The sequence below is a fragment of the Bufo gargarizans genome, chromosome 2 (assembly GCF_014858855.1).
Source record: "Bufo gargarizans isolate SCDJY-AF-19 chromosome 2, ASM1485885v1, whole genome shotgun sequence".
In the NCBI taxonomy this organism is placed as follows: Eukaryota; Metazoa; Chordata; class Amphibia; order Anura; family Bufonidae; genus Bufo; species Bufo gargarizans.
The window spans coordinates 413,151,287-413,174,889 of record NC_058081.1 but is presented as its reverse complement, the minus strand read 5'-3'; the positions used below and the strand labels follow the sequence as shown (position 1 = coordinate 413,174,889).

General features: G+C 41.7%; 1 protein-coding gene across 3 annotated transcripts in view; it reads right to left on the bottom strand.

The window, feature by feature from the left end:
- The window catches only part of DOCK2 (dedicator of cytokinesis 2), a 1,177,826-nt gene that overhangs the window by 159,543 nt on the left and 994,680 nt on the right, over positions 1-23,603 (bottom strand). For all 3 annotated transcript variants that reach the window (XM_044280877.1, XM_044280878.1, XM_044280879.1), the window contains one exon: positions 2,208-2,291. In XM_044280877.1, the coding sequence (XP_044136812.1) occupies positions 2,208-2,291 (84 nt within the window). The remainder of the gene's footprint in view (positions 1-2,207; positions 2,292-23,603) is intronic.

Below are 23,603 nucleotides of genomic sequence, written 5' to 3'. Positions count from 1 at the left end.
AAACTAAGCAGTAAAAAACAGTGTCAGGCAGCTGCCGCCAAGGCCAATAAAATAATGGGTTCCATCAAAAGGGGCATAGATGCCCGTGATGAGGACATAGTCCTACCACTTTACAAATCACTAGTCAGACCACACATGGAGTACTGTGTACAGTTCTGGGCTCCTGTGAACAAGGCAGACATAGCAGAGCTGGAGAGGGTTCAGAGGAGGGCAACTAAAAAAATAACTGGAATGGGGCAACTACAGTACCCTGAAAGATTATAAACATTAGGGTTATTCACTTCAAAAAAGACGACTGAGGGGAGATCTAATTACTATGTATAAATATATCAGGGGACAATACAAAGATCTCTCCCATCATCTATTTATCCCCAGGACTGTGACTGTGATGAGAGGACACCCTCTGCGTCTGGAGGAAAGAAGGTTTGTACACAAACATAGAAAAGGATTCTTTACGGTAAGAGCAATGAGACTATGGAACTCTCTGCCTGAGGAGGTGGTGATGGTGAGTACAATAAAGGAATTCAAGAGGGGCTTGGATGAATTTCTGGAGTATAATATTATTACAGGCTATAGTTACTAGAGAGGGGTTGTTTATCCAGGGATCTATTCTGATTGCCTCAAAAAATATATATTGATAAAGAGAAAATTATAAAAATTGTATAGACATCAGTATTAAGACCCTTTGCTTCGAAACTTGAAATTTATCTCTTGGAGCCTCCAATTTCTCTTGATCATCTTTGAGATGTTTCTACAGCTTGATTAAAGTCCACCTGTTGTAAACTCAGTTGATTGGGCATGATTTGGAAAGACACACCCTTATCTATATACGTTCTCACAGCTGATAATGCATATCAGAGCAAAAACCAAGCCATGGTGAGGAAAGAACTGCCTGCAGAGCCCAGACACATGATTGCATAGAGGCACAAACCTAGAGAAGGGTGCAAATAAGTTCTCAAGAGCACAGTGGCCTGCATAATTCCTAAATGGCACAATCAGGACTCTTCATAGAGCTGGCCACCCCATCAAAGTAATTGGTTGAGAAGGGATTTGATAAGAGAGGAGACCAAGAACCCAATAGTCACTAAGGCTGAGCTCCAAAGATCCTGTGAGCAGATGGAAGAAACTTCCAGAAGGTCAATCAACACTGCAGCACTCCACCAATTTGGGCTTTATGGCAAAGTTTCAGAAAAAGACTCAACTCAGTAACAGAGACATTAAAGCACACCTGGAGTTTGTATAAATGCAATTAAAGGACACTGACTTTCTGGTCTGGTGAAACCAAGATTTAACTATTTGGCCTCAATTCTAAGATTCATGTCTGGAGGAAACCAGGCACTGCTCATCACCTTCCCAATACCACCCCTACAGTAAAGCATGGTGGTGGCAGGGAGGCTGTGAAGGTGTTTTTCAGCGGCTGGGGCAGGGAGACTGGTCAGGTCTGAGGGAAAGACAAATGGAGTAAAGTACAGAGACATAGATATTCTTAATGAAAACCTGACCCAGAGTGTTCTGGATGTCAGACTGGGCCAAAGGCTCACCTTCCAACAATTACACAGCCAAGACAACACAAGAGTGGCTCTGTGGGTGTCCTTCAGTGCCTAGCAAGAGCCCAGACTTGAAACCTATCAAAAATCCCTGGATAACCTGAAAAAGGCTGTCCACCGAAGATCTGCAGAGAAGAATGATTGAAAATCCCCAGATGCAGGTGAGTAAATCGTGTGGCATCATTCTCAAGACAACTGGTGGCAGTCAAAGGTGCTTCAACTAAAAACCGAGCAAAGGTCTAAATACTTATGGCAATTCAAAAATGTTTTCATCATTGATAAATTAGCAAAGAATTTGAAACATTCTACTGAGTGCATAAAAATCGGGAAAATGTGATTTATTTTTATTTTTATCTTACAAGGCTACAACATAAAAATATGTTAAAAAAAAAAGTGAAAGGGCCTGAAGACTTCCTGAATACATTGTATCTGGGTGTTGACCATGATACAAATACTGTATAATTGAAAGGCAAATATAATGTGAACCACTTAATCCCTAGTTGCAGCTGGAAATGTTTTGTTCTAGAATGATTATACCAGCTTCAACCCTGCATCTAATTAAACCAGCAGTGCCTCCTTATACACATAATTTTATCAGCATGCCCTGTGATTAGAAATGTCATACAAAAATACATTCTTTGGGTGACTAGTAAAACATACCTGCCAAGCTATGAGATCCTTTAGTTTGTTCAGTTTCTCACAATCTTCAGGGTGTTCATGTATGTATTCTTCAGTGAAGAAAGCCTAAAGTTGAAGAAAACTGATCATCAGAAATCACAGCAATAACATCAACAGTTTAATTCCATATCTCTTTCTGCTTCCAATCAATAATAAAAGGGTAACGACACTGTTAATATTACATTTCAGACAAATAGATGAAGGTAGTGCAAGGTTACCTGAAATGACCAAACAAAACATTGATTGCATTCAATCACCATTTAAGATGGGTACAACATGTTCTGTTTTGAAGATCATAAACTCAACCCATTGTGAAGCAGTAAAAAAAAAATATACCAAACAGCTAGAAGGAGAAGCCAGTAGCACATATGTAGAATGCTGTGACATTAGCGATGGCTGGGTAGGTGTAGCAAAAATGGAGTCCCAATTAGTTCACCTGGATTCAGTACCATGAAAATATTTTGCTGCACTGGAAGTAAAGACCTAGTATTTTCCACCACACCCATCCATATAGCTGTAGTACTAAAACAAAAATCACTTGAGAGAATGCATTTCAACTTCTCCAGAGTCCAATGGAAGCTTGATAGCACACCGCTTGATGCTTTGCATGACATATACTGGCCTCATGATTGCATACAGCTTCTTGGCGAAGGAAACCCAGTCTCAGACAACTAGTTTTGTGTAGATATGGCTACACAAATAAGTTTAAAAAAAAGTTTGAAATTGTTGCGCTAATTTTCCCCTTCATTCACTGAGTTTAAAAAAAAGATTGAGCGGAACTTAGTAGAAAGGAGGGGGTCACATGTGTCTATCAAATTTGCAGTAATTTACACCAGAAACTGGCATAAGTTAAAACACAAATGTATGCCAGTTCATGGTTGGCATATATTTGATTTTCTAGTGCATGGACTGTCAAAAGATGCACTAAATATATTAACAGGTGTACATCTAACTGCAGATCACATAGGTTTTAGACTACTGTAAGAAATACAGATTTGTATTCATTTTCAGGAAAATAATCTAAACCAAATATTGTATTGGTATCATGGACGTATCTAAGGACGCATTAGTGTCCTCTCAAAGCCAGTCTGAGCAGGTATTATCTGTCTGAACAAATGAAACATTAAAGGGGTTCTACACTTTGTTTAAAATGATGATCTATCATCTGGATAGATCATCAGCTTCTGATCGGCGGGGGTCCTACACTCGGGACCCCCTATCCAGAGGATAGATCATCAGTTTAAACAAAGTGCAGAACCCCTTTAACATAGCAAAGGCAGTAATAGTTGTCAACTGCCTAAGGAATGTGTGACAGTTGTCCAGTAGGTGATACAGTGGCTAGGGGGGAAGGAAAATGCTGGACATTGCAGCTACTTCTATGAATGAGAGTTAACCAAAAAGTTATAGCAAATCATAGGGAGCAACCAATCAGATGTGTCCAGGCCATGTTCTAGAAGATTCTAGAACTGGCTGTTAATCATATAAAAGTCCGGATTGTGAGACCCAAGGGGGGTGAGAGACCTAGACAAACCCATGCAACCAAATAGTCTTGGGGGTATCTTTATATTGTAATTTTGTAGTTTAACCCCTTAGTGACTAATGATAGTTAAAAATATCATAAAAACAGTGACAGAAAACAATTTTTTGGTCACGTACCATCACAAAAAGTGCAAAACCAAGCTATCAAAAAGGCGTATGCCCCCCAAAATAATACCATTCAAATTTTCACCTCATCCCACCAAAAATGAGACCCTAACTAAGACAATTGGCCAAAAAATGTAAAAAAAGCTATGGCTCTTAGACTATGGAGACAACAAAACATTTTTTTTTTGTTTCAAAAATGCTATAATTGTGTAAAACTTAAATAAATAAGAAAATGTATACATATTAGGTATAGTCACGTCCGTAATGACCTGCTGTATAAAAATATCACATGACCTAACCTCTCAGATGAACACCATAAAAATAAATAAATAAAAACTGCCAAAATTACTCATTTTTTTGGTCACCATGCGCCAAAAACTGTAATAATGAATGATCAAAAAATCATATGTACCAAAAAATGGTACCAATTATAATGTCTACTCTTGCTACAAAAAACGAACCCCTGTAGAAGACGATAAAAAATAAAAGAAATATGGTGTTCAGAAATGGAGACACAAAATCATAATTTCTTTTCAAAAATGCTTTATTATGTAAAACTGAAGCAAACAAACAAAGTATACATATTTGATATCATTGCATCTGTAACAACCTGCTCCATAAAAATAGCACATGATTAGTGAGCATGCTTGTTCGAATACCTGTTCGGCTCGAGCATTGCTATGCTCGGCAGATCCAAGTGCTCGGCCGAATAATTTGGGTGCTCGAATACAATTTAATACAATGGAAGTAAATGGGAGACAACCAGAAACCACCTGCTCGGAAGACAAGAGGGTGTTCTGGTTCATAAAAAAAGGTTAGATATTGATGGAAACCCCATCAAAATGGTTTGGCAACAGCATTAAGAGGATAGCTGGATGCGTCTTAGACTCCTATTAAGTACAACATACAATAGACAACCACACAAAGGCTATATGCCAAAAGCCAGGTATGTGTCCAATCTATCCATGAGACAGATAACAGCCAGCATACCTTACAATGGCAGCCTTGTGCACTATGAGATATTCCAAACCAGCTCTCATCTGACTGAGAACCAGTAAACCTCAAAGTTATTTTGCATATGTTGGATGGCTTGGGTAGATCTGCACACCTAGTTAAATATCATAAGGGCAACAATTTTTTTAAAAAAAATTGCTTCTAAAATTCAAAGCCTTCTAACGTCCCCAAATTTTTTTTAATGACATTTACAAAACAATGCCAACATAAAGTGGACATATGGGGAATGTTAAGTGATAAATATTTTCTGAAGTATCACTTTCTGTTTTAAAAGCAGAGAAATTGAAATATAGAAAATTGTGAATTTTTTGAAATTTTGGGCAAATTTGGGATTTTTTCATAAATAAAGGTGAAATATATTGACTCAAAATTATGACTGTCATGAAATAAAATGTGTCATGAGAAAAAAATCTCAGAATAGCTTGGATAAGTAAACGTGTTCCAAAGTTTTTGCCACATAAAGTGATACATGTCAGATTTTCAAAAATATGCCTGGTCACGAAGGTGCAAAATGGCCTGGTCATTAAGGGGGTAAGCAATTGTAACTATTATTGTGTAAAAGTCTCTCTGTATGTGATATTTATTTATTTTTGTTCCTTTATACTTCCATATTTACACATCAATAATAATTGCAATAATATTTCCACACTGTACAATATACGTACTTTAGAATTTCATTCTTTATTACACCCAACTTAAGAATCAGATCAGACCCAGTAGGAGGGTACAATATATACAGTATATAATATTTATTTTTTATATATAATAATTTCTTACATTGCTGCATGAAACGCCAATATCGGTAAATCTTCCCACTATTCACATTCTTAACAATCAACAGTCACATTTTGTGTGTGACTTGTTAACAGAAGTGAGAAATAGAATTTCCCACTTCAGAGCAACAGAAATCTGAACCAGACATCTCTTGTAGGCCAAAAGCCCAGATTTACAGATTTGTCTGCACCTAGAATCTAAGTCTAAAAGTTTTGGTGCCATTTGGCACAACTAGTGTTTCAACATTTTTTTCTGACTTGCCCAAAAAAGGGTTGTGGCTTAGCAGGAAGGGGTGGTGATTAACAGATAAGTTGGTGGGACCTAATATTCATCATTTTGCCTATTGTCTTCCCTCATGCTCTAAGTGTGTAAAAAGAATAGATGGTGATATTTCAAATTAATCTCTATATATCTTATATAATCCCTACTAGCAGAATTAAAGTATACATTTTTTATATGTAGAATGCTATACTTACTGATTCTCACTTCTAACACCAGTATTTAATGTATATTTTATAAAGCTATCAATGTACATAAAATATAAAAAAATTTATGATACGCAAAGCACAGTCCTAAGTTTATATAACATTATCTTCGCAAATGTGCACATTTTCATGAGTCTGTCAAGGAATTTGTATTTGTTGTGAAGATTAAGAATACAAAAATACACAATACAATGCAATAACCTAAAATAAGGTTTTCTGGAAGTATGAAGCTATAATTACGAAAATAAAATTTATAGTAAATGAATGTATTTAGTCAAATGCTTGTCATGTGCATTAAAGATTATTTGAGGCTGATGCAAAATGTAAGAATAAATTTGGCACAGTAAGCTGAAAAAGCTGTAAATAATTGGGGTGTTGTCCGTATTCAGAAGAAAATGGGTAACAAATTACGGGATCTTTTTTCTTCTGTTATCCCTTGTGAAAATGAAATAAATTTAGTTAAAGCAACATTTTATTAGGAATAAATTTAATATTTTATTTTAAAGGCCAAGTGTCTCTAAATTCTACACTCAGTACACCCCTCTAAAAAAAAATCCAAGAGGTGTAGTTTCCAAAATGGGGTCACTTTTGGAGAGTTTCCACTGTTGAAGTACAGTGGATATAAAAAGTCTACACACCCCTGTTAAAATGTCAAGTTTCTGTGATGTAAAAAAATGAGACAAAGATAAATCATTTCAGAACTCTTTCCACCTTTAATGTGACCTATAAACTGTACAACTCAATTGAAAAACAAACTGAAATCTTTTAGGTGGAGTGAGGAAAAAATATAAAAATAAAATAATATGGTTTGTTGAAGCACCTTTTGATTGTATTACAGCACTCAGTCTTTTTGGGTATGAATCTATCAGCATGGCACATTTTGACTTAGCAAGATTTGCCCACTTTTCTTTGCAAAAACACTCCAAATCTGTCAGATTGCGAGGGCATCTTCTGTGCACAGCCCTCTTCAGATCACCCCACAGATTTTCTATCGGATTCAGGTCTGGGCTCTGGCTGGGCCATTCCAGAACTTTAATCTTCTTCTGGTGAAGCCATTCCTTTGTTGATTTGGATGTATGCTTTGGGTCGTTGTCATGCTGAAAGATGTTCATGTTCAGCTTTCTAGTAGAAGCCTGAAGGTTTTGTGCCAATATTGACTGATATTTGGAACTGTTCATAATTCCCTCTAGCTTAACTAAGGCCCCAGATCCAGCTGAAGAAAAACAGCCCTAAAGTATGATGCTGCCACCACCATGCTTCACTGTGGGTATGATGAGCTTTTGGTGATGTGCAGTGTTGTTTTTGCACCAAACATATCTTTTGGAATTATGGCCAAAAAGTTCAACCTTGGTTTCATTAGACCATAACACCTTTTTCTACATGCTTTTGTGAGACTTCAGATTTTTTTTTTGTGCAAAATGTAGCCTTGCTTGGATGTTTTTCTTTGTAAGAGAAGGGTTTCGTCTTGCCACTCTACCCCATAGCCCAGACATATGAAGAATACGGAAGATTGTTGTCACACGTACCACACAGCCAGTACTTGCCAGATATTCCTACAGCTTCTTTAATGTTGCTGTAGGCCTTTTGGTACCCGCCCGGACCAGTTTTCTTCTCGTCTTTTCATCAATTTTGGAGGGACATCCAGTTCTTGGTAATGTGACTGTTGTGCCATATTTTCTCCACTTGATGATGACTTTCTTCACTGTGTTCCATGGTATATCTAATACCTTGGAAATTCTTTTGCACCCTTCTCTGTGGACCATGGCTTTTGCTGTGGGATGTGACTAAGAAAATTTCAGGAAAGACCAACTAGAGCAGCTGAACTTTATTTGAGGTTAATCATCATTAAATGATGGCAGGTTTATGCTGACTCCTATTTAACATGATTTTGAATGTGATTGCTTAATTCTGAACACAGCTACATCCTCAGTTATAAGAGAGTGTGCACACTTATAAAACCACATTATTTTAGTTTTTTCTTCCCTCCACCTAAAAGATTTCAGTTTGTTTTTCAATTGAGTTGTACAGTTTATAGGTCACATTAAAGGTGGAAAAAGTTCTGAAAAGATTTATCTTTGTCTCATTTTTTTACAGCACAGAAACCTGACATTTTAACAGGGGTGTGTAGACTTTTTATATCCACTGTATCTCAGTGCCTATTCTACTATGACATGGTGCTCAAGAACCATTCCAGCAAAATATGCCCTCCCAAAACCATATGACGCTCTTTCCCTACTAAACCCTGCTGTGTGCTCATATAGCAGCTTACAACCACATATGGAGTGGTTCTATAAACTGCAAACACAATGTTATACATATTAAGGTTTAAAAAATGGATTCAAATGGAAAGTTTGCAAAAACAAAAGCTGACATTTTACTTCTATTTTGCCCCTACTTCCAGTGGAACACCTAAATGATAAAATAAATGGTAAAATCAATTTTAAATAATTTAAGGGTTTTAGTTTCTAAAATGTGGTTGATTATGTTTTTTTTAAACTTTTTAGCAGCTCTATGCCTGATTGTTCAATGGGGCCTGGAATATTTTTAAGCAAAATTTGTGCCCTGAGAGAAACTGGGCTGGTCATTAAAGGGTTAAAGAACATGCCTCAGAATCTGTCACTTGTATACAGGTGAAAATTAGAATATTGTGCAAAAGTTCATTTATTTCAGTAATGCAACTTAAAAGGAGTTGCATTAATGCAACTTAAACTAAGAAGATTGTGATCAGGTTCAATATTCTAGGTTCAAATTGTCACACTCTAGTCACCTACTTAATCCATACCCCCTGAGCAAAGGGTACCTGAGATTGTGACTTTGGGGTTTTCATAAGCTGTAAGCCATAATCATCCAAATTATAACAAATAAAGGCTTGAAATATCTTGCTTTGCATGTAACAAGTCTATCTCATATATTAGTTTCACCTTTTATCCTGTTACGGACCAAAGGAGTACAGGTGCGCCCTGATGTCATGGTACTTAAGGACACAGGGCGTATCTGTACGCCCTGTGTATTTCCGATCACTGCCGCGCGGCGGGCGGTGATCGGAACAAGGTGCCTGCTCAAATCATTGAGCAGGCAACTTGGCACAATAACCAGGGGGATCTTGTGACCCCCACATGTCGGCAATTGCAGCAAACCGCAGGTCAATTCAGACCTGTGGTTTGCTGCGTTTCTGGGTTATTCGGGTCTCTGGTGACCCGATAACCCGGAATAGGTCGGTGATCGGTGGTGTGATAATACACCAGATATATTTCAAGCCTTTATTTGTTATAATTTGGATGATTATGGTTTCTGATTGGTCGGCTGGGCAGGTAGGCGGGAGGAGTGGCAGTTTTGAATTACCAGAGCTCCTCTCCCCGCTCATACAGGTTCGTGGAGTGGCAGAGGGAGGAGCCTCCGACTGTTGTGAGTTTTTTTGTGTCATCAGGCACACATCCGTGTTTTTGGGAGAGGTACGGAGAGTTAGATTAGGCAGAGATAGTGAGAGAGAGTTAGGGGGAAAAAAAGTTTTTATTGCAGTTCAGCACCCAGATCTGGTGTCTGAGGTCCACAGCACTCAGCTGTGTGACCCTAGACCCCCAGGGGTGCTGCAGCTTGCACCCCCCACCCTCCCACACACATTTTGGGGGGGGGGCGCAAGTGTTTTTTTTTTTCATGCGCTGACTGTGGCCGGCACTCTTAGCGCATCACCCACCCCACCGCTGATCACCTTCTTACCGCTGAGTAGCGCGTTTGAATCTTTTTTTTGGGGGGGGGATTTAAATTATTATTATTTTTTTTTTTTTGGGGAGGTGTAGGGAAAAGTTAGTGAACACCCGTCCCCCCCCCCCCCACACACGCACAGTCAAAGTTTTCCACGCACACACACACTCCCTTATGGCCCGCTAGACGTTCTCGGAGGCATATGCCCTGCGTTGCCTCCAAATCCAAGAGCCCCAGTGATGACGAAGATGACCCCACTTTCCTTTTGTCATCCGTGTCCTCCTTATCATCTAGCAATGATGATGAGCCCCAAGGTGGCGGAGAAACCACCAGGCGGAGCAAGGGGACCGCCATGCTAGGGACACTGTGGCCCACACTAGTACGAGCAGCTCTGGGGCTCCTACTAGTTTTCCAACCCACTAGATAAGTCCACCTAAGCCCCCTACCGTTGAACTTGTCTGGTATACCGCAGAGCATTTTGAGCCTGTGATTTTGTTCGCCAAGCAGGAATCCAGATTCCCACAGTGGGCTTCACTGAATATGACTATTTTAGGTTTTTTTCAGTGACCACTTTTTTAATCTGATGGTGGAGCAAACGAACCTGTACGCCCAACAGTTCATTGATTGCTCAACACCCGGGCTCCTTTTTGGCTAGGGTCATTGGCTGGACTCCCGTCAGTGCAGCCAAGATGAGGTCATTTTGGGGCCTCGTGCTGCACATGGGCCTAGTTAAAAGAAAAACAGTGTCAGGCATTACTTTCCCTCTACGCCCTACCGTGTGCCCCGTACAGTACTTTACGGCCACATATGGGGTGTTTCTGCAAACTACAGAATCAGGGCAAAGAGTATTAAGTTTTGTTTGGCTGTTAACCTTTGCTTTGTTACTGGAAAAAATTTAAAATTTTCCCAAAAATCAAAATTCAGAAATTTTATCTCCATTTGCCATTAACTCTTGGTGGAACACCTAAAGGGTTAACGACGTTTGTAAAATTAGTTTTGAATACCTTGAGGGGTGTAGTTTCTAGAATGCAGTCATTTTTGTGTGGTTTCTATTATGTAAGCCTCACAAAGTGACTTCAGACCTGAACTGGTCCTTAAAAAGTGGGGTTTTTTTGAAAATTTCGTAAAAATTTTAAGATTTGCTTCTAAACTTCTAAGCATTCTAACGCTCCCAAAAAATAAAATGTCATTCCCAAAATGATCCAAACATGAAGTAGAAATATGAGGAATGTAAAGTAATAACTATTTTTGTAGTTATTTCTATGTATTATAGAAGTAGAGAAATTGAAACTTGGAAATTTGCAAATCTCTCTCATTCATTTATACTCTTGAATTGCACACTCTGATAATAAACTAGTTTTTATGAATGGTTGGTAGATTGACTTGTAAGAAAATGTTACGCTTGAACAGTGGCATGCTTGTTGAACAATGACTAGTAAGGGTAGCTTGGAAGTAACATTAATAGAGTCATACAAAAATACTTTATGGAGTATACAGTTAAGTCCATATATGATTGGACAGAGACTACATTTTTATAATTTTTGTTCTGTACATTACCACAATGGATTTTGAACAAGACAATTCAGATGCAGTTGAAGTTCCGACTTTCAGCTTTAATTTAGTGGGTTGAACAAAATGATTGCATACAAATTTGAGGAACTAAAGCATTTTTTAAACTCAATCCATTCATTTCAGGAGCTCAAAAGTAATTGGACAAATTAAATAATTGTAATTAAAATGTAAATTTCTAATACTTGGTTGAAAACCCATTGTTGGCAATGACTGCCTGAAGTCTTGAACTCATGGACATCACCAGAAGCTGTGTTTCCTCCTTTTAAAAGCTCTGCCAGGCCTTTACTGCAGCTGTTTTAAGTTGCTGTTTGTGGGCCTTTCTGTAGACAGAAGTCAGGTGGGCATATATATGGATATATATATATATATATATATATATATATAAAAGAGAAATCCTGAGGGAGCACCACCTTAAACGTGGGTGCAAAATCCACAAGGGCAACGGCAGAGACCCAATATTATAACTGAAGAAAGATAGGACTGCACTCCGGATAAAAGTGAAATTCTGTGAGGCTTTATTCACCCATAGTATGGCAACTTTGCGACGTTTCGGCTCACAAGAGCCTTCTTCCAGCGCTGGAAGAAGGCTCTTGTGAGCCGAAACGTCGCAAAGTTGCCATACTATGGGTGAATAAAGCCTCACAGAATTTCACTTTTATCCGGAGTGCAGTCCTATCTTTCTTCAGTTATATATATATATATATATATATATATATATATATATGTATATAATCTGCCCCTTCATTGATATATACAGTACAGACCAAAAGTTTGGACACACCTCCTCATTCAAAAAGTTTTCTTTATTTTCATGACTATGAAAATTGTAGATTCACACTGAAGGCATCAAAACTATGAATTAACACATGCAGAATTATATACAACAAAATAGTGTGAAACAACTGAAAATATGTCATATTCTAGGTTCTTCAAAGTAGCCACCTTTTGCTTTGATTACTGCTTTGCACACTCTTGGCATTCTCTTGATGAGCTTCAAGAGGTAGTCACCTGAAATGATTTTCACTTCACAGGTGTGCCCTGTCAGGTTTAATAAGTGGGATTTATTGCCTTATAAATGGGGTTGGGACCATCAGTTGTGTTGTGGAGAAGTCAGGTGGATACACAGAGACCAGGTCAATGCCACACAGAGTTCTAGCAGCAGACACATCTCTAGAACAACTGTTAAGAGGAGACTGTGTGAATCAGGCCTTCGTGGTAGAATATCTGCTAGGAAACCACTGCTAAGGACAGGCAACAAGCAGAAGAGACTTGTTTGGGCTAAAGAACACAATGAATGGACATTAGGCTTTGGTCTGATGAGTCCAAATTTGAGATCTTTGGTTCCAACCACCATGTCTTTGTGCGACACAGAAAAGGTGAACAGATGGACTCTACATGCCTGGTTCCCACTGTGAAGCATGGAGGAGGAGGTGTGATGGTGTGGGGGTGCTTTGCTGGTGACACTGTTGGGGATTTAGTCAAAATTGAAGGCAGACTGAACCAGCATGGCTACCACAGCATCTTGCAGCGGCATTCTATTCCATCCGGTTTGCGTTTAGTTGGACCATCATTTATTTTTCAACAGGACAATGACCCCAAACACACCTCCAGGCTGTGTAAGGGCTATTTGACTATGAAGGAGAGTGATGGGGTGCTGCGCCAGATGACTTGGCCTCCACAGTCACCGGACCTGAACCCAGTTGAGACGGTTTGGGGTGAGCTGGACCGCAGAGTGAGGGCAAAAGGGCCAACAAGTGCTAAGCATCTCTGGGAACTCATTTAAGACTGTTGGAAGACCATTTCAGGTGACTACCTCTTGAAGCTTATCAAGAGAATCCCAAGAGTGTGCAAAGCAGTAATCAAAGCAAAAGGTTTTTTGCATATTTGTTTCATACTTTTTGGTTATGTTGTTTCATACTTTTTGGTTATGTATATAATTCATAGTTTTGATGCCTTCAGTGTGAATCTACAATTTTCATAGTCATATATAAATATGTATATATGGTTTTTCCCCCAGATATATATATATATATATATATATATATATATGCTTATTACTGCCCATTCATTCCCCCACGTTGTGGCCACGCATTGCCACTGGTATGTCTGGGTGTATATATATATATATATATATATATATATATATATGTATGCCCCAGTTATTGCATACATCTGCATATATATTTATATAACGTTCCCCAGGTTTATATTGGGTATATATATGTATATATATATATATATAAAAGGATGTGCCCCAAGCATCCATATAGATATAAATTTATAATGCGGCAAGCATATTCCCCCCAGTTATGTGTGCCCCCCCCCCCCCCCCATCTGATATGTGCCTGCAGGAGGGAGAGGCCAACAACTCGACAATTATGTCCAGTTTCGGCCACTTCAAAGGACCAAGGATCAATAAAGATCCTCTGCCCTTTGATAACCTCTCCGGCAGCGCTGGAGATGTTATGCATACCAGGGACAGGAGAACAAAGAGCTTTCCTGCCCCTGTATGCCGCTTACCTCCGGCGCTGTAATTACAGCTCCAGGGGTATGCAATATCTCCACAGGCAGGAGAATTAAAGGATCCCCCCGACTGGGAGCGCAGGATGGTGCGGTGACGCCATATCACTGCGCCAGCCCACGTGGACCTGGCTGCAGGCATGGGAAAATGGGAGTGAGTGCCGTGGGGTTTAAATACCCCAGCGGCACTGTGCTCAAAGAGACAGACACGATCCTCGCACCCACCAGATGCCAGGAGAGTGCGTGCGGCACTCACAAGAACGGCTCCCCCTCCAGGAAGATAGCGCAGTCCTCACTGCACTAGACAGGATCCCTACCCCCCTCCCTGAATACGCAGAGCGCTGTGCTGTTCTCAAGAGAAGCCTGCAACCCCCCCCCAGATGCCGGAGAGAGCATGCGGCGTTCACAAGACCAGCTCCCCCTCCAGGAAGATAGCGCAGTTGCTGCTGCGCTAGGCAGTGACTCCTCAAGCCCCAGAAAAGGAGAGCACAGCCGACACTCAGAGGAGTGACCCCCGACCTGCCCCAGATGCCCACAACCACCCCGGATAGAGAGCGCAGGCAGCGCTCTGGACAAACCCTATCCGGCTCCCAAGATGGAGGCAGAAGAACGCAAGCAGCACACAGCGCTGCGCTCAGGAAGAATCCACCAGCAGTATTGAAGAGAGGGACAGAAGAGGAAAGCAGCCAGCTGGCTAAGTATTGCTTTGCCTGCCCTGCCTCCTCCTTAACCCCTGCTGCCCTGAACCACTGCTATCCCTTTCTGCATTGCCTTGTAATCCCTGTGATCCCCTGTAACCCCTGCATCCCTGACCCTGTATTAACCCCTTCACTGCTGCTGCCAGTACTCTGCCTGGTTTACCCCTGCTGTACCCCTGGTGCCCTGCCCTGATCTAACCCCATATAAGTGTAATGTATAGATAGTGTGTGGGGTGGAATTGGAAATTGTATTGTGTAGTGTAATTAGGTTTGTATTGTGTTTATTGTAGTGCTATTATTGTATTGCGGTGTGTGCGTCTATATGTATATATATTTATAACCAATTGATCTATAAATATACATAGATACAGCGTATTATTAGACTGTATATTTGCTATTGTGTAATAAATACTTTAATATTCATAATACAGTGTATAGTGTTTTTAGTGACCGCCGTAGTATAGTAGTAGTAAGTCGCACATGTAGTTTAGTTCATGGAAAGTGTAAGGCAGCAGATGTGTAGCTAGTTAGCTAGTCAATTAGCTAATTAGCTAGAGGTAATTCCTTTTATAGTATAAATAGGCGAAGTCATCACTAGACGACTCACGCCTATTTATTAATATTAATTATTGGTATTATCCAAAACATTAATAATTAATATTACCCTTAACACTTTCTGTCTGAAGTTTAGTCTTTAACAAGCATGCTCTATTGGGTTCAGATAAGGTGACTGACTTGGTAATTCAAGAATATTCAACTCGTGGGTTGCTTTGGCTTTATTTTTTCGGTCATTGTCCATCTGTATTGTAAAACACTGGCCAATCAGTTTGGCTGCATTTGGCTGGATATGAGCACACATTGTGTCTCTGAAAACCCCAGAATTCATCCGACTGCTTCTGTCCTGTGTCACATCATCAATAAACACTAGGGACCAAGTGCCACTGGCAGCCACGCATGCCCAAGCCATCACACTGACTCCGCCGTGTTTTACAGATTATGTGGCATACATTGGATCATGAGCTGTACCATGCCTTCGCCAAACTTTTTTCTTTTCATCATTCTGGTAGAGGTTAATCCTGGTTTCATCTGTCCAAAGAATATTCTTCTAGAAGTGTGCTGTTTTTTTGTTTGTTTTTTTTAGATCTTTTTAGCAAAGTCCAAACTAGTCTTGTTATTCTTGAGGCTGATGAGTGTCTTGCACCGTGCAGTGAACCCTCTGTATTTACTTTCATGCAGTCTTCTCTTTCTGGTAATATTTGGATATTGATACACCTATATCCTGCAGGGTTTTTGTTCACTTGGTTGGCTGTTGTGAAGGGGTTTCTCTTCACCATGGTAATTATTCTGCGATCATCCACCACTGTTGTCTTCCGTGGGCATCCAGATCTTTTTGCATTGTTGAGGTCATCAGTGCTTTCTTTCTATCTCAGAATGTGCCAAACTGTAGATTATGCCAATCCTAATAGGGTAGCAATTTCTCAGATGTTTTTTTTTCTGTTTTCGCAGATGAAGGATGGCTTGTTTTACCTGCATGGAAAGCTCCTTTGACAGCATGTTTACTTCTCAGCAAAAATCTTCAAAATGCAAGCACCACACCTCAAATCTACTCCAGACCTTTCATGTGCTTAATTGAGAATGAAATAATAAAGGAATTGGCCACACCTGCCCAAGAAACAGCCTTTGAGTCAACTGTCCAATTACTTTGGTCCCTTTAAAAACAGGGTGCCACATGTAAAGGAGCTGAAACTTCTAAACTAGTGTTGACCGAGCACGGAAGTGCTTGGGTGCTCGAGTAGAACACCTCGGGATGCTCGGGTGCTCTACCTGAGGGTGTCTGATTGTCATGAAAAGGTCAGAAATTGATGGAAACACCACTGAAATAGTTCGGGAACAGCATAGGGAGGATGTCTGGATACATTTTGGTCGCCGCTCGGAACAATATTGTCCGAGTAGTACGCCAATTTTACAGACTGACAATAATACACACAAAACCGAAGATAAAAAGATCTATTTTAGAGGAAAAATTGTTAGGAAACATTCTTCCCTGTATATTTACTTGTATATAAAGTGCAAGTGCTGCCAAAAATTACAAGGAAGAGGCACTCTGATACAACCTATATATCACATAAAGGACCTGTATATTCACATTGTGGTACAATTGTTCAGGTAGTGGGACTTCTTCACTCATAAAGTGCACTAACTGAAAGGACTTCCAAAAATTACAAGGAACTGGCACTCCAATAAATCCTTTGTTACACATAAAAGAGGGCATCGTACACAGCCTTAAAAAATTATTATTGATGGCCTGTTGGTGACCCTCAAAAACATTTGGAGCAAGGGCCTGCTGATCCGACCATCAAAAACATTATGGGCGAGAGCCTGTTGCCGCTGACTCTAGATAACCGTGACGGCGATGATCCATTCAGATGTGTGCCCTATCAACTTTCAATGCTATTTTCAGAGCAAACCATAGTGACCATGGGTAACGGGGAATCAGGGTTCAAATCTGGAGAGGGAGCCTAAGAAACGGCTACAGTTACCATATCCAAGCAAGGCAGCATGTGTGCAAATTACCTATTAGGTATAATTAGGTGAGTGCCTGCAGGTAAGCTGACCCTGTAAAAGATTTTAGGTGCGGGCCTGCAGGTGAAATGACCCTGCAAAAGATTTTAGGTGCAGGCCTGAAGGTGAGCTGACCCTGTAAAAGATTTTAGGTGCGGGCCTGCTGGTGAGCTGACCCTGTAAAAGATTTTAGGTGCGGGCCTGCTGTTGAGCTGACCCTGTAAAAGATTTTAGGTAAAGGCCTGCTCGTGAGCTGACCCTGTAATAGATAGTAGGTGAAGGCCTACTGGTGAGCTGACCCTGTAAAAAATTATATGCGAGGGCCTGCAAGGGAGCTCAACCTCTAAAAAATTATATGCGAGGGCCTTCAGGGGAGCTGACCATGTAAAAGATTGTAGGTGAAGGCATGCTGGTGAGCTGACCCTGGAAAACATTATATGCGAGGGCCTGCTGGAAAACTGACCTTGTAAAATATTTTAGGTGCGGGCCTGCAGGTGAGATGACCCTGTAAAAGATTTTAGGTGCAGGCCTACTATCAGCTGACCCTCTAAAAAATTATATGCAAGGGCCTGCTGGTGACCGTCCCTGTAAAACATTGTAGGTGAGGACCTGCTGGTGAGCCTACCCTGTAAAAAATTATATGCGAGGGCCTCCTGGTGAACTGACCCTGTAAAACATTATTTGCAAGGGCCAGCTGGTGAACTGACCCTGTAAAACATTATATGCAAGGGCCAGCTGGTGAACTGACCCTCTAAAATATTATATGCGAGGGCCTGATGGTGAGCTGACCCTGTAAAACATTATATGCGAGGGTCTGCTGGTGAGCTGACCCTCTAAAACATTATATGCTAGGGCCTTCAGGTGAGCTGATCCTCAAAAATGTTGTAGGTGAGGGCCTGCAGGTGAGCTGACTCTCTAAAAAACTTGTATGTGAGGGCCTTCAGGGGAGGTGACCCTGTAAAAGATTGTAGATGAAGGCCTGCTGGTGAGCTGACCCTGTAAAAAATGATATGCGAGGGCCTGCTGGTAAGCTGACCCTGTAAAACATTATATGCGAGGGCCTGCTGGTGAGCTGACCCTGTAAAACATTATATGCGAGGGCCTGCTGATGAGCTGACCCTGTAAAAGATTATATGCGAGGGCCTGCTGGTTAGCTGACCATGTAAAACATTATATGCGAAGGCCTGTTGGTGAGCTGACCCTGTAAAACATTATGTGCGAGGGCCTGCTGGTGAGCTGACCATCTAAAAAATTATATACGAGGGGCTGAGCTGACCCTGTAAAACATTATATACGAAGGGCATTTATGCGAGGGCATTATATGCGACTGTGGCGATTCTTGATCTCAGCAACACGAAGAAATCGTGAATGCGTCCAGTTTTAAAATCACCAGAGCCTTCGCCTGCACGCAAAAGTTAAAAATCTTTTTTTTTTTTTTTTTTAACCCAGAAGTAATTCACCTTGCTAGCACAGCTCAGAGATAAGAGTAAATTTAGCACATCCGTACCAAAAGAATCTTCCTGCCCCCATGCCAGGATACATCTATCAATCAGATATCATCATGACAAAACCTCATAAAACTTGCATCTCCCCAGTCTGTGTGGCTCCGGCATCGCTGGAGGTCTCACACCTTTAGCCTGGGCAGCGAGCTTCAGAAGAAAAGGACAGATCCTTATCACACAGATCCTTATCACACAGCCCTATGTATATTGGCTGAAGGACTGTACTGTATTAAAACCTGAGATTCACGCTGCCCCCCGACAGTACAGTCCTTCAGCCAATATACATAGGGATAATCGAAACATTGTGCCTGCACTCATACTGGCATCGCGCAGCCAGAAAGGCAACAATGTTTCATCCTAGATAGGCAATCCTAGATAGGAGGCTACTAATAGTAAATGTAGATACAATTACAATTGGTTGAGACATACTGGCAATTTTAATATCCCATAGTTAGATATTGCAAGCAAAACTAATAAAGGCTAAGTTTTAGGACATAGGAGGTGTAGGATTAATAGGTGTAAGGTAGTCCTAGGGACATTAGTTAAAATGATTTATTGAATAAAACACATCAGAACACTATAAGGGAAAATTTAGGTATTTGAAGATTATCTATATCAACTCTATTTCTTGATTGGATTTATGGGATACAGAGAAACAGCAAAGCAAAGATTTTGCCAGATTTTCTCCCTATAGGGCAAAGGACTGCCCCTGTTCCAATTACACAAGGCTGGACCTGTATGTTTCATAACCACTCCCCGCTGCAGAGTGGGTAAAAACAGTGACACACTCAGGTCCTGGGTCCTTCATCTATCATCTGACGTCGACTAACATCACGACCGCCCGCTGGACACGGGCACCCCACCATCTTGGATTATTCCTTACAAAGACTTTGCATTTTACTGGACACTACCACGGTAATTCTGAACTTACAGACATTCTATTCCCTTCCACCTCTTACTTATTTCTATCCAACCAATTTGTTCGACTGGCAGGTATATTTATCTGTCAGTTTTAATGTATCTATTTTTTGTCTATAGTTTTTAGAATAAACGTAACGACTGCATCGTTCCAGTTTTGCCCTGTTACCTGATTATCTGGTTTATGCTAAGAACTCTGTCCTCAGAGGAGACATACTCCCGTATTGTCTTATTTTTCTAAATTGTTAATTGGTTAGCTAGGTTACAAATAACCTTTCTTCCCTTTAGGATTAGCTTGCCGGGGTCTCTTCGCCCCGATTCAATACGAAGAGTGGTGGCAGCAAATTAATCTGATTTCCAGCATGAAATCGATAATTTTAATTTTCCGATTGTATCATGTATGGACACACCAACCAATCTTAAACGTCTACTGTGCTCACAGTGGATTCACCTCCAGAAGTCTCTAGTGGACGAGACCTGTATGGCAACTGTGGCATAGTACGATGGGGTTGGCGGGTGGTTTGTCACAGCGACGAATAAGCATGTTGATATGATGGAAGAGGAGAAGGAGGATTCAGCCATATACCCTTGTTTATGGTGAAAGCGGTGCATGGGAATACAGTGTATTCAGTACATTATAAATAACACATTTAAAGTGCCTTTATGTTCATCAACTTTCCTCTGGTGGAGTCGAGAAGCCATGGTCAATCCAGGCCTTGTTCATTTTTATAAGAATCAAACTATCAGCATTTTCCATTGACAGGTGGTTATGCTCATCTGTTATAATGATACCAACAACACTAAATACCCGCCCAGACAAAATGCTGGCCAGGCAGGGCAGGCCAGCACCTCCAAGGCGTTGAGCGCCGGTTCATGCCACATTCCCAGCTTGGACACCCAGTAGTTGTAGGGTACTGAGTAGTGTTGAGCAAGCATGTCGGCCGAACTGCTGTTCGGCTCGAGCATTGCTATGCTCAGCACATAGCGGTACTCGGCCGGGTACCGCATGTGCTCGAGCACCATGCTCGTGTATCCTCCCCGCACGTTTCTTGGCTGCTATGCAGCCAATAAACATGACGGTAAGTACTGCCATCACTGTAATGCCGTAGCCTTATGGGTTACTGGCATTACAGTGATTGGCTGGCCGGAACACGTGATCGGGTGTTATATAGCACCCATTGGCACGTGTTAGGCTCATTATTAGTCAGGGTGAGCTGCGCTTAGGAAGGGACAGATAGCGTAGGTAGTGTGATCGCAATCTATTTAGTTGAAAAAAGTTTCAAAGACCCAAGAGTCCTTTTAAGGACTATTGTGTGTGGTGGCAGCAATATAATATAGCCATCATTTTTTTTTCTCCATACTTTTCCTATAGAAGGGTGTCTGCAGTGACTTCTGACATCTGTGCAATACCTTCTGTGTGTCAGGGATAGAGATAGAAAAAATATAAGTGATATCTATTTTCCTAATTCCATACTTTTACGTACTTTTTCCATATACTGTGCTTGCTGCGAACTGTGACATCTGTACCACATCTTGTGTGTCAAGCGTGCATATAACATTTAATATGAAGAAGGCGAGCATTAAGGGACAGAGAAGTGGCCGTGATGCTGATGGTTCACGCAGAGGCCGTGGCCCTGGGTGCGTTGAAACTGTGCCTACTGCCAGAGCACAAGAAAAACAATCATCCACGATACCTAGCTTCATGTCCCAGTTTGCAGGTTTTCGCAGGACAAAACTCTTGAAGCCAGACCAGTGCAACCAGGTGGTCGGTTGGAAGGCATCAGATAATGCTTCCAGTCGGTTGGTTGAGCACCACCCTGTCTTCCACCAAGTTCAGTCTCAGAAGCTAAGAGTTTGGTCAACAGAATCCTCACCCTGATACTCCTTCCTCCCACCATGGAGAGTCTGGCCAAACAAGTGATCCCACACTCGGCTATTCCGAGGAGCTCTTTTCATCGCCATTACTTGATTTGTCCCTCTCGCTAGGCACGCTTGAAGAGGGACATGAGATTTTGTGCCCTGATTCAAAAACTCTACAGCATCTACAGTCATAATAAGATGATGGTGGGGAACGGCAATTAGTGTGTAATGAGGTGGATGGTGATGAGACACAGTTGCCATTGAGTTAACCGCAATTACTTTCTCAAGAGGTTAATGAAGAGGATGATAATTGTCAATCACTGAGGTTGTAGTTGGGTCAACAAATCAGGAGGATGAATAGAGTGAAGAAGTTGAAGAGGACTTGGTGGACCATGAGGTCATTGACCCAACCTGGGATGGTTGGAAGCCGAGTGAGGACAGCAGTACAGAGGGGGAGTGATCTGCAGCACCGCAACAGGCTGGAAGATGCAGTGGGGTGGCAAAAGGTAGAAGGCGAGCCACATCAAACAGGCCTGCAACTGTTCCACGGAGCTCCCCCTTGTGTAAATCTCCCTTGCCAAGGGATAGGTGTTCCGCAGTATGGCGCTTTTTTGAGGAAAGTGCGGACAACAATAGTAGTTTGCAACCTGTTCCACACCAAAATGAGCCGGGGCGTGAACACTCACCAGCCGACACTATTTTTCAAGCTGTGCCGTGCCCGCCTTACACTAACATGTGTCCTGAAATGTCACATGTGCCCTGACCAACGCAGTTACTGGGAAGGTCCACTTAACCACGGACACATGGACACATTCAAGCAGGGATGCTACATTTCCCTGACGGCACACTGGATGAACGTTGTGGAGGCTGGGAGTCGTACCCTGGGATGGCACAGGTGATATCGATGCCAAGGATTGTGGGCCCTAATTCCATCAGGGTTTCTGCCACCTTCTACGTTAGTGGCTCCAACCCCCTCTTCTCCTCCTTCACCTCAACTTCCACCGCCGAATTATCAGTGTGCAGCACCAGTCAGCCATCAGCCGGTAGCTGGAAGCAGTATAGCACTGCAGTGGTAAAGTGTCAACAGGGCGTGCTGAAGCTGATATGTGTAGGGGACAAACAGCACACCGCCACAGAGCTGTTGCAGGGGATAAGAGACCCGACTGAATTGTGGCTCTCGCCACTCAACCTACAACCATACATGGTTGTGTGTGATAATAGCCGTAACTTGGAGCTAGGCAAGCTCAGACACATCCCATGCCTTGTCCATGTCTTATCTTAGTGGTTCCGCGGTTTCTGAAAACCTACCCCAATTTGCCTGAGCTGCTGGTGAAGGTGTGCCGCATGTGTGCACATTTCCAAAAGTCATCAACAGCTTTAGCTAGGCTTTGGCTAGGCTTTGTGAGCAGCAGAGGGCAGTAGTAAAATACCAGCTGCTACATGGTTGTTGCGATTTCAGTCAGCTTCCGCTAATCAGAAGCGACGAGTGGGCATGGATGTCTGACCTCTGTGAGGTTTTAAGAAACTTTGCGGAATCAACACAGATGGTGAGCAGGGCGATAACGCTATTATCTGCGTAACCATACCACTTCTGTGTCTACTGAAACGTTCGCTGCTAACAATTGAGGACGCTGCTTTGCATGTGAAAGAGATGGAAATGGGGGAAGAAGTCTTTTTCACAGGGTGATAGCCAGACCACCCTCCATCCGTATTCTCAGCGCGAGTTGGACGATGAAGAGGAGAAGGAGCAGGAGACGGTTGCTTCCGTTACAGAGGGTAGTACCCATGGAAGTTTAATTCCCTCTGTTCAGCGTGGGTGGGCAGAAGAGGTAGAGGATGAGAAAATGGACAGTCATCCTCCTGATGATGACAGCGAAGTCTTGCCTATTAGTACTCTGGCACACATGGCTGACTTCATGTTAGGTTGCCTTTCCCGCGACCCGCATGTTATATGCATTTTAGACAGCATGGATTACTGGGTGTTCACCCTTCTCGACCCCCGCTACAAAGAAAACTTCTCATCTCTCATTCCTCAGGTGGAGAGGACGAGCAAAACGGTGCAATACCAGAAGATCCTTGTTGAAAAATTGCTCCAAAAATTTCCATCTGACAACGCTGGCGGCAGAG